Source organism: Limulus polyphemus, unplaced genomic scaffold, assembly GCF_000517525.1.
Source record: "Limulus polyphemus unplaced genomic scaffold, Limulus_polyphemus-2.1.2 Scaffold844, whole genome shotgun sequence".
Lineage (NCBI taxonomy): Eukaryota > Metazoa > Arthropoda > Merostomata > Xiphosura > Limulidae > Limulus > Limulus polyphemus.
The window spans coordinates 26,445-39,389 of NW_013666454.1; the positions used below are offsets into that span (position 1 = coordinate 26,445).

A 12,945-nucleotide genomic window follows, 5' to 3' on the forward strand; every position below is an offset into this window, starting at 1 on the left:
TATAGGGTAGTCTGGTATATAAAAGAGGGGGACAACGTGACGGGATAATAATGTGTGTGTAGGTAGTGAGTGATTGAACTGCAGGGTCACAGGGTATTGTTGAAGTTAACGTTCGTTCGTTATAGTGTTTGTTTTAGCGCGAATATTGAAATCAAGTGTATCGTAAAGTTGTATTCGGAAAGAATAAATCAGTTTTATTAAGTAAGGACTAGTGTCGCTAAAGTTTCGTCGGAACGAAGTTACGGAAAAAAATTAATTAACAAACGGAGACGTAACAGTTTGAAATGTTTCAAAACAGTGATAATTTCGGTTGTCAATACAGTTTTTCCATAAAACAAGTTTATTCAAGAAACCTCGAATTTTCTCATGAACTGCGAATATACTGATACCTTCTGCTCCTTGCAAGTACAAATTCAGTTCGTTTAGTTTTGAAAAAATATCTGCCAAATACGTGAGCCTCAGATATCTCGCAAAATCGCTTTTACCTTCCAGAAATATAGCAACTTCTTCGCGGAGTTCTGTACGTCTTGTTAGCACTGTACCCCTCGAGAGCCAACGTACTTCTGTGTGCAGAATAAGTGATTTATGTTTGCTTCCCATTTCTTCGCACAACTTCTCAAATAAGCGCGATTGCAATGGCTTTGACTTTATTAAGTTCACTATTTCAATGGAAGTGTTCAAAACATTTTTAAAATCATCAGATATACATTTTGATACTAACGCTGCTCTGTGAAGGTTGCAGTGAGTCCATGATGCGTTTGGATTAAGTTCAAGTATTCTGGTCACCAGACCACTGTTTTTACTACACATAGCCCGTGCGCCGTCCGTACATATTTCGACACATTTATTCCAATCAAGACCTTTTGTTTTGACATAAGTATCAACAGTCTTAAAAATATTGTTACGTCTCCGTTCGTTAGTTGATTTTCCGTAACTTCGTTCCCACGAAACTTTAGCGACACAAGTCCTTTCTTAATAAAACTGGTTGTAGTGTAATACATAACTAAATCTCCTTGTTTATGATTTATTTTACATATTTGCAATATTTATTAATAATGAGTGACTTCTTCATCAAATATGGCACTCCCCAGTGGGTCAGCGGTAAATCTGTAGATTTATACCCTAAAAATCGGGTTTTGATACCCGCAGCGGGTAGAACACAGATAGCTCATTGCGTGGCTTTATGCTTGGCAACAAACAAACAAACAAATCAATCATATATTTTGTTTGTTTGTTTTTAATTAAGCACAAAGCTACACAATGGGCTGTCTATGCTCTGCCCACCACGGGTATCGAAACCCGAATTCTAGCGTTGTAAGTCTGCAAACCTGCCGCTGTGCCACTGGTGGGCCAATCAAATAATTACCAGGTAATGTATACCAGAATAACTTGAGCTTAAAAGGGCTGTCTAAAAATCTAGTTGTCTTTTTTTAAGAATAAACATTTATAATACAAAAATAAGGTATTCATTTTCATTACCAATCCCGCATTATTCACGCAGTATCAGCTATTGTTAAAAATTGATTATAGCATAATTACGTTTTATCAAAAAGTTTGTGTTCGGAATTTAAATTGTAGTACATTAAACTTTTAGGAATAAGTCAGTTAACATTTTATAAACTATAGAAATTATCAATGAAACTAAACATTTTTTGACAAAAAAGAAAATAACACGGAATAACAACTAATATATATATATATATATATATATTCATTGGACTTAAACACATTGAGTAACAACTAATATATATATATTCGTTGAACTTAAACATATTGAATTTTTCCTCGTTTAAGACATTCCTAGAACTGAATAACTAGAAAGATTATATCTTTCATCTTAGTATTTTATACTTCGATATAATTGTAGCATTTGTAGGAAATGTCTTTCCTAGGTTCCATTTCTTCAAGCACACAAAAGTAAACATTGTGAAATTTCTGTTTACTTTAGATATATTAATGTTTAAAATCATTGTTTCGTACGTATTAAAAATTTATTGTTGGATATACAGAGTTCAAGATCTATGGTTGCAACATTTCACCATGTTAACCTGGCATCATCAGGTAAACCAATTTAAAAATAAATAAAATAATGAATCAGTTTTAAGTTTAATTCTTTTATTCTTTAATTCCTTTAATTGTTTATATTGCCTTATACTGCTTTTTCATGTAATACAACAGCGAAATTTAATAGTGAGTTGGTTGCAATACAGTACCTAAGTTTCCTTGAATTAGCTAGTCAGTGTGTGGTATTTTCCACATCATATTTCCTTCTCTTATATTATAGAAAGTCAAATTAGTGTACTTTAAGAGAGCTTTCATAACAGTTTTCCACCTTCCTTCTATTCTCTGTGGCCAGGCATGGTCAGGTGGTTAGGGAGCTCGACTTGCAATCTGCGGATCACCAAATATGCTCGCCCTTTCAGTCATGGGGGCGTTATAATGTGACGGTCAATTCCACTATTCGTTGGTAAAAGAGTAGCCCAAGAGTTGGCGGTGGGTGGTGATGACTAGTTGCCTTTCCTCTAGTCCTACACTGCTAAATTATGGGTGGTTAGCGCAGATAACCCTCGTGTAGCTTTGTGCGAAATTCATAACAAACAAACTATTCTCTAGTACTTCCTGGTCCGCATATTTTGGTTAAAGCCCTCTATGTGGAGGTTCGAAAGATACCGAGTTACAAAATGTGCGTCTATTTATCTCTTTGATCTGAAACTGAGTTTGTCAGAAAGAAAGAATGGACCATGGAAGTTGTACAAGAATAATCTTTATTAATAAATAACAGAAGAAACACAATCACAAATAAAACGTGGGCAAGTGTTTTTTATTGCAGCTGTGTTGAACTGGCAAGAGAGAGAAAAAAGAAGTGAAACTTTAGTGAGTACTATCTCTACCAATCCATTCTGTGCTCTCTTCCCTATCAGGTAAACCAAAACTAAGTGAAACTACAAAATGGAAATAAACCCAAAGCTAAACTAAAACAATGTTATGTCTTACAGAAAGCTCTGATGAAAAGTTATTTCAAAATTATTACCAAAATATCTCAATCTGCTAAAAGTTTTGAATAAAGAAAAATCTCAGCAAAATCTACAAAACAAAGGATAACTCAGCTTTCTAACGCGAAACACAATGACATCTTAAATCAGCTTTGCACACAAAACTCCTTTCTTCACGAACCACTGTCTACTTGTGATTGAGTGTTGGAATTGAAGAAGTCCAAGCCATTGCCCGATTCACTGAAGAGAAATACAGTTTTTTATTACTGGACATCACGAGCTACATTCCCGACAAGAAACTTGGTTAATTTCCAATTAGCAGACAAGGTCTCGGACAGAACTAGAAATATCCAAAGTTAAGATGTGTCTACTCTAATGACATTTCACGTCCAAATTGGCTGAAAGAAAATACGGAAATTATGAAAAAAATTTACAAATTAACTAAGAGAGTAAAACATACATGGTACCATTCAGTACCGAAGTGTAACAATGTGTTATGGCTTTTTTTATGCATTGTTGTACTTGTAAGCTACACATTTCTGAAAAGATAACAGTTTATTTTATCATTTGTGGAGAAGTGTGTGGGTTCACAATTTAAATACCTGCATTTTTTCATTTGCTGAACTGGCTAGTTGGTTTCTGACTCTGTTCGTAAAGAGGTATGATTAAAGGAAGAAATTAATTTTTTTCAGTCAGTGTTCAGTTAGAATCGAGACAGCAATGACAAAATTTAACCTGTGAAGTTCCATATAATAATATTTATTTATGATGACATATAAGTAATTTCATATTTTAAAATATTAATATGTACTTGTATGTGTTGAAACATCTACCAAACAAATAATTTCATTAGATAATTTTGCTACTGACTAAAGCATCCTAGCAGCTTTAAGACAAATGCCGATTTCACGAATAAGTCTTTATTTTTTATAAATGGTTATTTTTTCAAAGATTTGTTGAGCAATAGTTCAATTTTAGTTTACTTTATATGAGGATATGCTTTTGTATAATTTTCAGGAAAGACATTTCATTATATATAAGTCAAAACGCAACATCCTTCATGAGTTAGATTTTTCAGAAATAGATTTTTTGTTCAAAATAGGTTATGACTGATCTGTTTTTTTAGCACGATTCTGATTATGGATTATTCATACGGTATCTGTTTGCTTTATTACTGATTGAATTACATGTGATTATTGTTACTGTGGCCCCGTACATAAATACACTGGTACACAGAGCGATTTCATCCAAGGTAAGCGCTTTGAAGTTTCTATGGTTACAGAGCAGATATTTCAAGGAATTTTACTTTGTAAATGTCAAGTAATGAGGACTCATAGACAGCCAAATATGCTGTAAAAATACAATTTAATTTCATTGACTTTTATAACGTGCGATTGCTTTACCATGAGCCTCTTACGTAACCCCACACTAGTACCCACGTTCTTTTGTGTCATTATTCTTTATAATGACCTTTTCAATCTCTGCATGGATTATCTAAGTGAATAGAATGCAGTTACTAAATGAAACATTTATTTTAATGCCATTGTTATGAGTTAGAAGGGACCATTTATCAAATCTTAGGGGTCCTTTTTTTCCCCAGCTACAGGAAGTGCATTTTTTTCAATATCTTAAAATGTTTATTCACGATGTCAGAAAAACACGTAGGTTCAAGAAGTCTTGATACAAGATGATAAAAACCCTATAACCCGAGCGCTTTCGAAAGGTGGACCTTTCTTCCTCGGGGGCAAACTGAGAATGGAATAAAATGTTTATCTCCATACTTTGTGGTTAACTAGAAATGTCATTTATAATAAACAAGGGTTCGGTTTAAAACCTTTTGCTTTTTCATATCGTTCATGTTATTGAATATGAATATTTTATCAACCTTCAGTTAATTAGTTCTTGTTGCTTACCCTCAGTATGCTGCTACAAAGGCGCCAATGAGAACATGTTTAACATCAATATACTTGATTTACGGCGAACTTTCAACAGTATAATGCCGTTATGGTTATACTTATGACAGAATAATTATTGTCACAGCCTATCCAACGAAAGTTATATGTAAATAAAGGGATTGTTGAATAATGTACAGTGTTTGTTTATTTGTCTTTTGTTTGTTTGCAGTTAAGTGCGTAGCTATACAATGGGCTATCTGTGCTGTGTCCGCCACGGGTATCAAAACCCGGTTTTTAGCATTATAAGCCTTCAGACTAACCGCTGAGCCATTGGGGGGGGGATAATGTACAGTGAAAAACACAATATTTCGAAGAAGGGAGCTTTCAGTATCGTCCATACAGTTAGAAAAACTACTGTATCAAAGCATTTAAGATAGCAGTGGGTTCCAAAACCACATATCATGCCAATCCGGAGCAACGTCATCAACTCCAAAGCGAAGAATATAGTTTATAAAAAAACAACTTCTGAAATGAAAAGCCAATGCGATTATGTTAACCATATTTCCTGGTACCATTAACAAAATAATAATAATAAAGGATTTCACACTGAGAGGGCTCGTGAGCTAAAAGTTCCCGATTTTTCACAACTCAAAGTCAACAACAGATTTCACAAAAAAAAAAAAAAGAATAGTAGAAGAAACTAATCGAAACAATCCTATTCGACTATATATATTTGTCAAGTCTCCTGATGCAGCTTTCGTGCTTCTGGTCTGTTTAAATGCGGTTTTTAGAAGCTTATGTCAACGTATATTAGAGGCTCTGTGAAAAATTGATACGACTCAAATTGCGTTGTCTGAAAATAGGGTGTATTTATGGCCATTCATGCCTTGATGGATAATGGAAGGAGTTATTCCAAGAAGAGTTCGGGACCTGAAACATCGCACTTATAAAGTGCGATTAACCTTATTTGTGATACTCTATGTGATGCACCCTTTGAATGATTTGCAGATTTTACGTGATTTATTATCTCTATCAGTTATCGATATATCACTTGGTGAACAAATTTCAACTAATGGCGCTGTATATATATTCTGTCTCCTATATCTAAAAGCAAATTTATTTTTGAAGAAACATATTATTTTGACGATCGTTGACTAAATTCTAATCCATGAGGATTCTCGAATGATCCAAGAAATACTATTGTCTCCTGTTATTTGAGACACCTATCATCGGAAGTAAAGATTATTCTTAACTGTTTCACGGTTTTTATTTTATTACTATGGGTTTATCTTCTACTCTTCAGTATATCGCCATAACGTAGACAAAATCACAATTGTACTTACACTGATAAAACGGTTTTCTCTCAACTTTCACAACACACCTTTTCCAGTGAAGTGTCTTATTTTTATGATGGTTCCTTATTCATTTGTTCCTCTTGAGCAGTTTGATTTTTTTTTCTTGTTTATTAAGAATATTTTTAAATGCTAAATACTTTTGGACGGGTTTGAAATTCTGGTGGTATCCCATAAATGTTGGCAATAATCTAATAAATAAGGTATAAAACAGTTAAAAATGGGATATAAAAGAATATTTAAAATATGTCAACGGTTCAGTGAGGTATTTATCCGGTATCATCATGACTACTTACAGAAAGCGTAAAAAATGTGCGCATTCATTTGGCAGTGAAATAAATAAATATAGATGCCGAAGAAAATGTTGTTTAAATTTAGATCCACTGATAGTGATCGTATTAAATAGATTTAGGTGCTTCAGTTGTAGTTAATTCTCTTTCTGTTAGGTTTGGCATGGTATGGTGGTTAGGGCGATCGACTTGCAATCTGAGGGTCACGGGTCCGACTCCCCGTCACTGAAAATGCCTGCTCTTTCAGCCGTTGGGCCATTATAAATTAAGGTCAATCCCACTATTCGTTGGCGAAAGTGTAGCCCAAGAGTTAGCGGTGGGTGGTGTTGACTAGCTGCGTTCCCTCTAGTCTATCCTGCTAAATTAGGGACGGCCAACGGAGATAGCCTTCGTGTAAGTTTTGCGCGAAATTAAAACCATAACTAAACTTTTTCCATCTTCTCTGCGCGAAATTGAAAAATACTCCATAAACGTGTGAGAGATAGTTTAAATAGTCCTAGCAAGAATAGTGTAGATATTTTCCCGTCTGCCATTTCAGACGTGAGGACGTTATAATGTGACGGCCAATATCCCTATTCGTTGGTAAAGAGTAACCCAAGAGTTGGCGGTAGTGTTGACTAGCTGCTTTCCCTCTATTCTATCATTTTTAGCCCAGATAGTCCTCAAATAGTTTTGTGCGAAATTCAACAAAACTTCAATTTTTATATAACTACAAATTATATTTCTGTAAAATGATCACATGATAATTTAAAGTATAAGAACAAAAGAAATGCCAATGAACTTCATACACGCGGCAACTCCTATATCAAATAAGTATGAGAATATGTAATTGGTTTAGGAGCAACGTAGCCGAGAAGTCAGTGAAGACTGTTCGTTTACGCAGGCTTCCTGTCTGCTAGCGCTAAGTTAATATTCTCAACCCGATCTTCTTGAAGCTAGACACTGTAGGACTAAAACTGTATAGTTTGTCTGATACTTTCATAACCGGTTAATCGTCGTATCTTCTAAAATTACGAACTCAGTTTGTTTACGTAAAAGGATGTTTGGTTGCCAGTTGTTTTTTTTTTATTACTGCTACAACAATCATGTTTAGTCCTAATATAACTCAAAAGGGACATATATTATCAGAAACAATGACCCTTTCAAAACGTGGTACACACATACATATTTGTACAAATACAAAACACATGAGCCAATAATTCAGCACCTTAAACTAGATATGAATAGTAAAATTAAATTCGCGTAGCAAAACCACAAACAGGTGAGAGGAATTACAGTAATCACAGAACACTATAAAGGGTATAATCTCAGAAAGATAACTGCGTTGATAACATCCAAAAGCATTGGGGATATCCCATCTCTCCAGCTATCCTTTAAACCCAGGTGTTATTGTTGTTTCGCGCAAAGCTACGTAATGCGTTATCTGCGCTTTGTCCACTACAGGGATTCGAGTTCCAGATTTTAAAACTGTAAGTCCTTAAACTTACCGCTAACCCATTGGAGAATCAAAAGCAGGTGAAACGCTAATCATGAAAAACACCTGAAAAATGGGTGAAGCTTAAGTGTTTAAACCCAATATGTCCTAAGTTTAGGTCAATCTAGGGTAATGGTAATAGCCCCTCTATAACTGTAACATCACATTATTAAATTAACTTCATATAACCTTCTAGACAGAGTATGATGAAATCACCTAACCACCACTCGTAAAATTTTAAAGTATGTAAACTTATACAAATATAACGCAAAAAATCCAAAGTAGTATTATACTACCCTTCTATACACTACGATGAAACGGATAATTATATTGTATTTTATCGTACTGTATCGAGTTACGAAGTTTTCAAGACAACATTTTATGAATTACGAAATATACCAAGAGAAGATCCGTAGAAGCGAGATAAGGAGAACGTCAATTACTAAAACATACATAAATATTAAACTGTGTAATGTTTCAAACTTTTCGGCAACTGGATGAAACAGGGCGACCAAAATTAAACTTTTTTCTTTATATCACTCCATGCTGCAAGCTATAAACGAAAGGCAAGATGATATTTTATTTATTTATACGTGGTTTGTTTGATGTTGAGCACAAAGTTACACAATGAGTTATCTATGCCGTGTTCATCAGGGGTATCAAAACCAGGTTCTTAGCGTTATAAGTCTTCAGATTTAACGCTGAGTTATTGCACATAATTATCACAACACTATATGAACATAGTATTTGTTTTTTTTTAATCACAAATAATCAGTCAATTTTTCAGAGGTTTTCAGATGGTAGTGGAAACTTGGAACTCCAGATTCATATTGGTCTTACCAAAATCATTGTAAGTTAATTGATTCATTAACATATGTATAGCTGTGGTTCAAGAACTCACAAAGAGCGTATGTTGATACTCCAGTGTACTTAGTGAGATTTTTGAGTTAAACAGTAATTACAGTAGTTTATAGTTATTACATTTATTGCTAAGAATCATTCTTGAAAAGTTATTCAGTAACTAACAAGACTACAGCTTGAAGCTCGTTTTGGCAGGCAATTAGAAATATATCTACAACCTTCAACTTCAACTCGTTTGCTCCATTCAGCTCCTGTCTTCATCGCGGGCAATAAAACCCAGTTTTTCGTGTTACATGTCTTCAGACTTGCCGCTGAGCCACTAGAGGGCGTACGAAAGAAATATCCTCTCTAGAAGTAGTTTAATAAATATATATCATTCACTTCTGCATAAAATACGGTAAATTAGCCAGAAACTAGCTGTAATTTATTCACGAAATTTTAAATCATATAGAATATTTCGAAATCATAGAGACTGAATAAGAAAAGTTTGAGATAAAAATTAAAAGTTTTTGAAAATTAATTAAAAAAGGAAAAGTTTACGGAAACCTCTAGTGTCTCTCTCTTGGTGATTTTTGTTTGATGTTATGCGTACAGCTATACATTAGGCTATCTGTGCTGTACCCACCAGTGGCATCAAAACTCGGTTTTTAGGGTTATAAATTTTCAGATTTACCTATGAGCCACTGGGGGAACAATTAGTGACCGACAAACGTACCTTCGTCATTTTAAACTGGCCTTAGAATATGATAAAATGTGCGTGTGTGGATATAATGTTAAAGATTTCTCCAAGCTTGAAGTAAGTAGTTTAAAAAAAATATAAAAAACTAAAAACAAACAAAACACATATTTAGCACCTGTTAGAAATTATTAAATAAAAAATATGTGGACTTTGTTCGGTTTCTTTGAAAGTCACAGCTATTCTCAAACTTCACTAGTTTGATTTTTAACCTCAAAAGTATATGTACCATTAGCCTGATGCGTACTGCAAAACTGACTGTGAGTTCTTCATGACTTTTGACACCAGTGGTTTAAGTATGCCCCCACAGCCCCACAATTGCAGCGGCGAGCGAGCCAAAAAAAAGGACCGAGGAGTCTGACAAATTTAAGAATTGCCAACAAGGGGAAAGACATACACTTTAATTTGTTTATTTTGAATTTCGCGCAAAGGGCTATCTGCCCTAGCCATCCCTAATTTAGCAGTGTAAAACTAGAAGGAAGGCAGCTAGTCATCACCACCCACCACCAACTCTTGGGCTACTCTTTTACCAACGAATAGTGGAATTGATCGTCACATTATAATGCCCCCACGGCTGAAAGGGCGAGCATGTTTGGTGGAACGGGGATTCGAACCCGCGACCCTCAGATTGTGAGTCGAGCGCCCTAACCACTTGGACATGCCGGGCCTGATTTAATTTGTTTGAACTAAAGGGCGTTTGCACTATTCTGTGAAGTTAATGAACGATATTAATCAGCTAGAATAGTAACTACAATTATAGGTAAATAAATTTAGGGGATTCAATTACTTTTTAAGCTGGGGGGGGGGTATCTTTTTTTTGGTCACGCCACTGTTTGACACCATTACACTTTCTGGTTAATTCTTAGGTATTAATCACAGTTGAAATGTATTAGGATCAAATATTACTAAATAAATAATAATGTTCACACATAGATATAACAATCAATTTTTTTCAGTCTATCTTTTTTAAACACCGAGAATGTTATCCACTGTTATTACAACAATCCTCCCTTGAGCACATAAAAAACTTTGCTTCTATGACATCCCACATCTGAAATGATCGAGAGAAAACGGGGATTTTTATACAATCAGCATTTTATAGGCGCCATCCATTTTTTTTTTATATTGCGGATTGATGCAGTGATTTTTGCTAAGAATAAAAAAGAACAACAAAAAATAAGCTGCTTACTAGTTATGCTTCAAAAACTTATAGATTATCATTGTAATAGATATAATTTTTGTTTTTAGTTTTAAAGTATTCAAATGCTCTTATTAGCCCTGTATATCCAACACTAAAAAAAAATCCTACCTTTCCTCAACCGCTTATTATTACAACATTATTGAGAACTGAGAAACTAACACCTATTTAATATTTTCCCCAACGATAACAAATTTGTGAAATTTTACATCTGGTGCTGTAAGTAATTCCTGTGATAAAAAGAAAAAGTTATGAATAACTTAGGTACTATTTTTTTCCTACAAAATAAATTAATTTATTGTATCAATTGTTGTCATTTGCAGCAGACAAACTTCATTGCGACATTTAAGTACGCGTAATATTTGTGGCTCCGCCCGAAATCTCTAATGTGTGGTGCCCCCTTGTGGTGTTTAGTCGTATAAATTGTCTTTTGGGAAACCGGCAGTACTGAGGTGAATGGTATTACTCTAGGGTTGTAAGAAAAATAGACTGAGAAAAATAACCCATACCATGTCTGATTCAGAATGTAAGTATCGCTAAAAAATAGGGTATTTAAATTAAATGGAATAAATATTTTCTCTGTATAAACTGCAGTGAATAACAACTGTTCCTAGGATATTCTTTATCTGTAATTTTGTTTTTAACATTTATGTTTAATTTAACATGACGCTTTGAGTTTGAGTGATAAGGAATTGAATTCTAAATTAAATATTTTCACATTGGCGTTATATCTTGTTTGTTTATTTTTCGAAGTACAAATTTATTTTAAAAAGCCATCCACAGTGTCGAGTTTGGTATGCTTATAATTCGGATATAAGTATTGCATCTATTATTCCGCTAGAAATTAAAAATTATATTGGTAATACTTAATGATATAACAGTAGTGTGTGTGAAAAGAAAGGATACATGTTTAAGCATAGTAGTTTAAAGAGAAAATCAGCATTTCGAGATCATCGGCTCTTTACAGTAGAACATCAGTTTCGTTAGTTACTGTATTTTTGGTTTATGATGCTGTGTGTAATATAAATACGACGTTGCGTTCGATTAAGTCCTATTTCTCGTTTAATTTATCTTGGAGGTAATATTGAACAATTATGCTCTAGTATTCACTTCACTAAAATTGGAAAACTTACTTATTAACAAAGTTACATGAACAAGATTATTGTAAACTACCAAGTCGAAAATGTTCAATAAAACTCGAATTTATCTTTGGCTATTCATATGTTGCGGTATTTCAAATATCGAGGCAATTGTTAAAAATATCTTCATTTTCTATTATGTAACTCGAATTGTGTGCAGAAACGTCAAGACTCGGAAATTCGGATGATTGCCATAATACAGTGTTCCCGTGTAGAAGGAAGCCAATGAACAAAGAAAAGGGGGAGGGTTGGGATAAGTTCTAAATAAGGTATACTTGCTTTAAATGTAATTGCTCTATCAATGCAATAAATACTAATGCCGGACATTTGAGTGGCGTGAATTTGGTAAACCATAATAACAAAAACTATAACTCTGTATGGATTTACTATTGTTAATCAAAAATATCGTGGATATTACCCCCGAAGCCTTTAATTTTCTGGCATCAGAACAGCAGATCGAAATAATCTAAACTTTTACGGATGTTTAGCATAAAGGTGAACTTCTGGATGATATAGATATTAAACTACTACTATAAATTAAAATGCGACTAAGCTTCTTTAAAGGGAGATTTCAGTACTGCATTGGTCAAATTACACAGATCAAACACGCACAAAAAAATTAATATAGTGTGTAATATTTAACATACTACAGTTACTTTTAAATTATCTGGTGAAAATAAATTATTCAAATTTCAGTTTACGTAACGATAACAAACTAGTTTATTTCCTCCTTAACGTTTCTTTCTAGTGTTACGTCTCCGTTCGTTAATTAACTTTCCGTAACTTCGTTCCGACGAAACTTTAGCGACACAAGTCCTTACTTAATAAAACTGGTTTATTCTTTCCGAATACAACTTTACGATACACTTATTTTCAACAGTCGCTCTATAACAAACGCTATATCAACGAACGTCAACAATACTTATGACTGCAGTTCGATTACTCACTATCTACACACACATTATTGCGTCACGTTGTCACCCTCTTATATATACCAGCCTACCCTA

At 34.0% G+C, this 12,945-nt stretch overlaps 1 protein-coding gene across 1 annotated transcript in view; it reads left to right on the forward strand.

The window, feature by feature from the left end:
* The first annotated feature begins 11,217 nt into the window (after positions 1–11,217).
* The window catches only part of LOC106460831 (stathmin-2-like), a 16,047-nt gene continuing 14,319 nt past the window's right edge, over positions 11,218–12,945 (forward strand). The window contains exon 1 of the mRNA XM_013920574.2: positions 11,218–11,325. Within this exon, the coding sequence (XP_013776028.1) occupies positions 11,310–11,325 (16 nt within the window). The 5' untranslated portion in view covers positions 11,218–11,309. The remainder of the gene's footprint in view (positions 11,326–12,945) is intronic.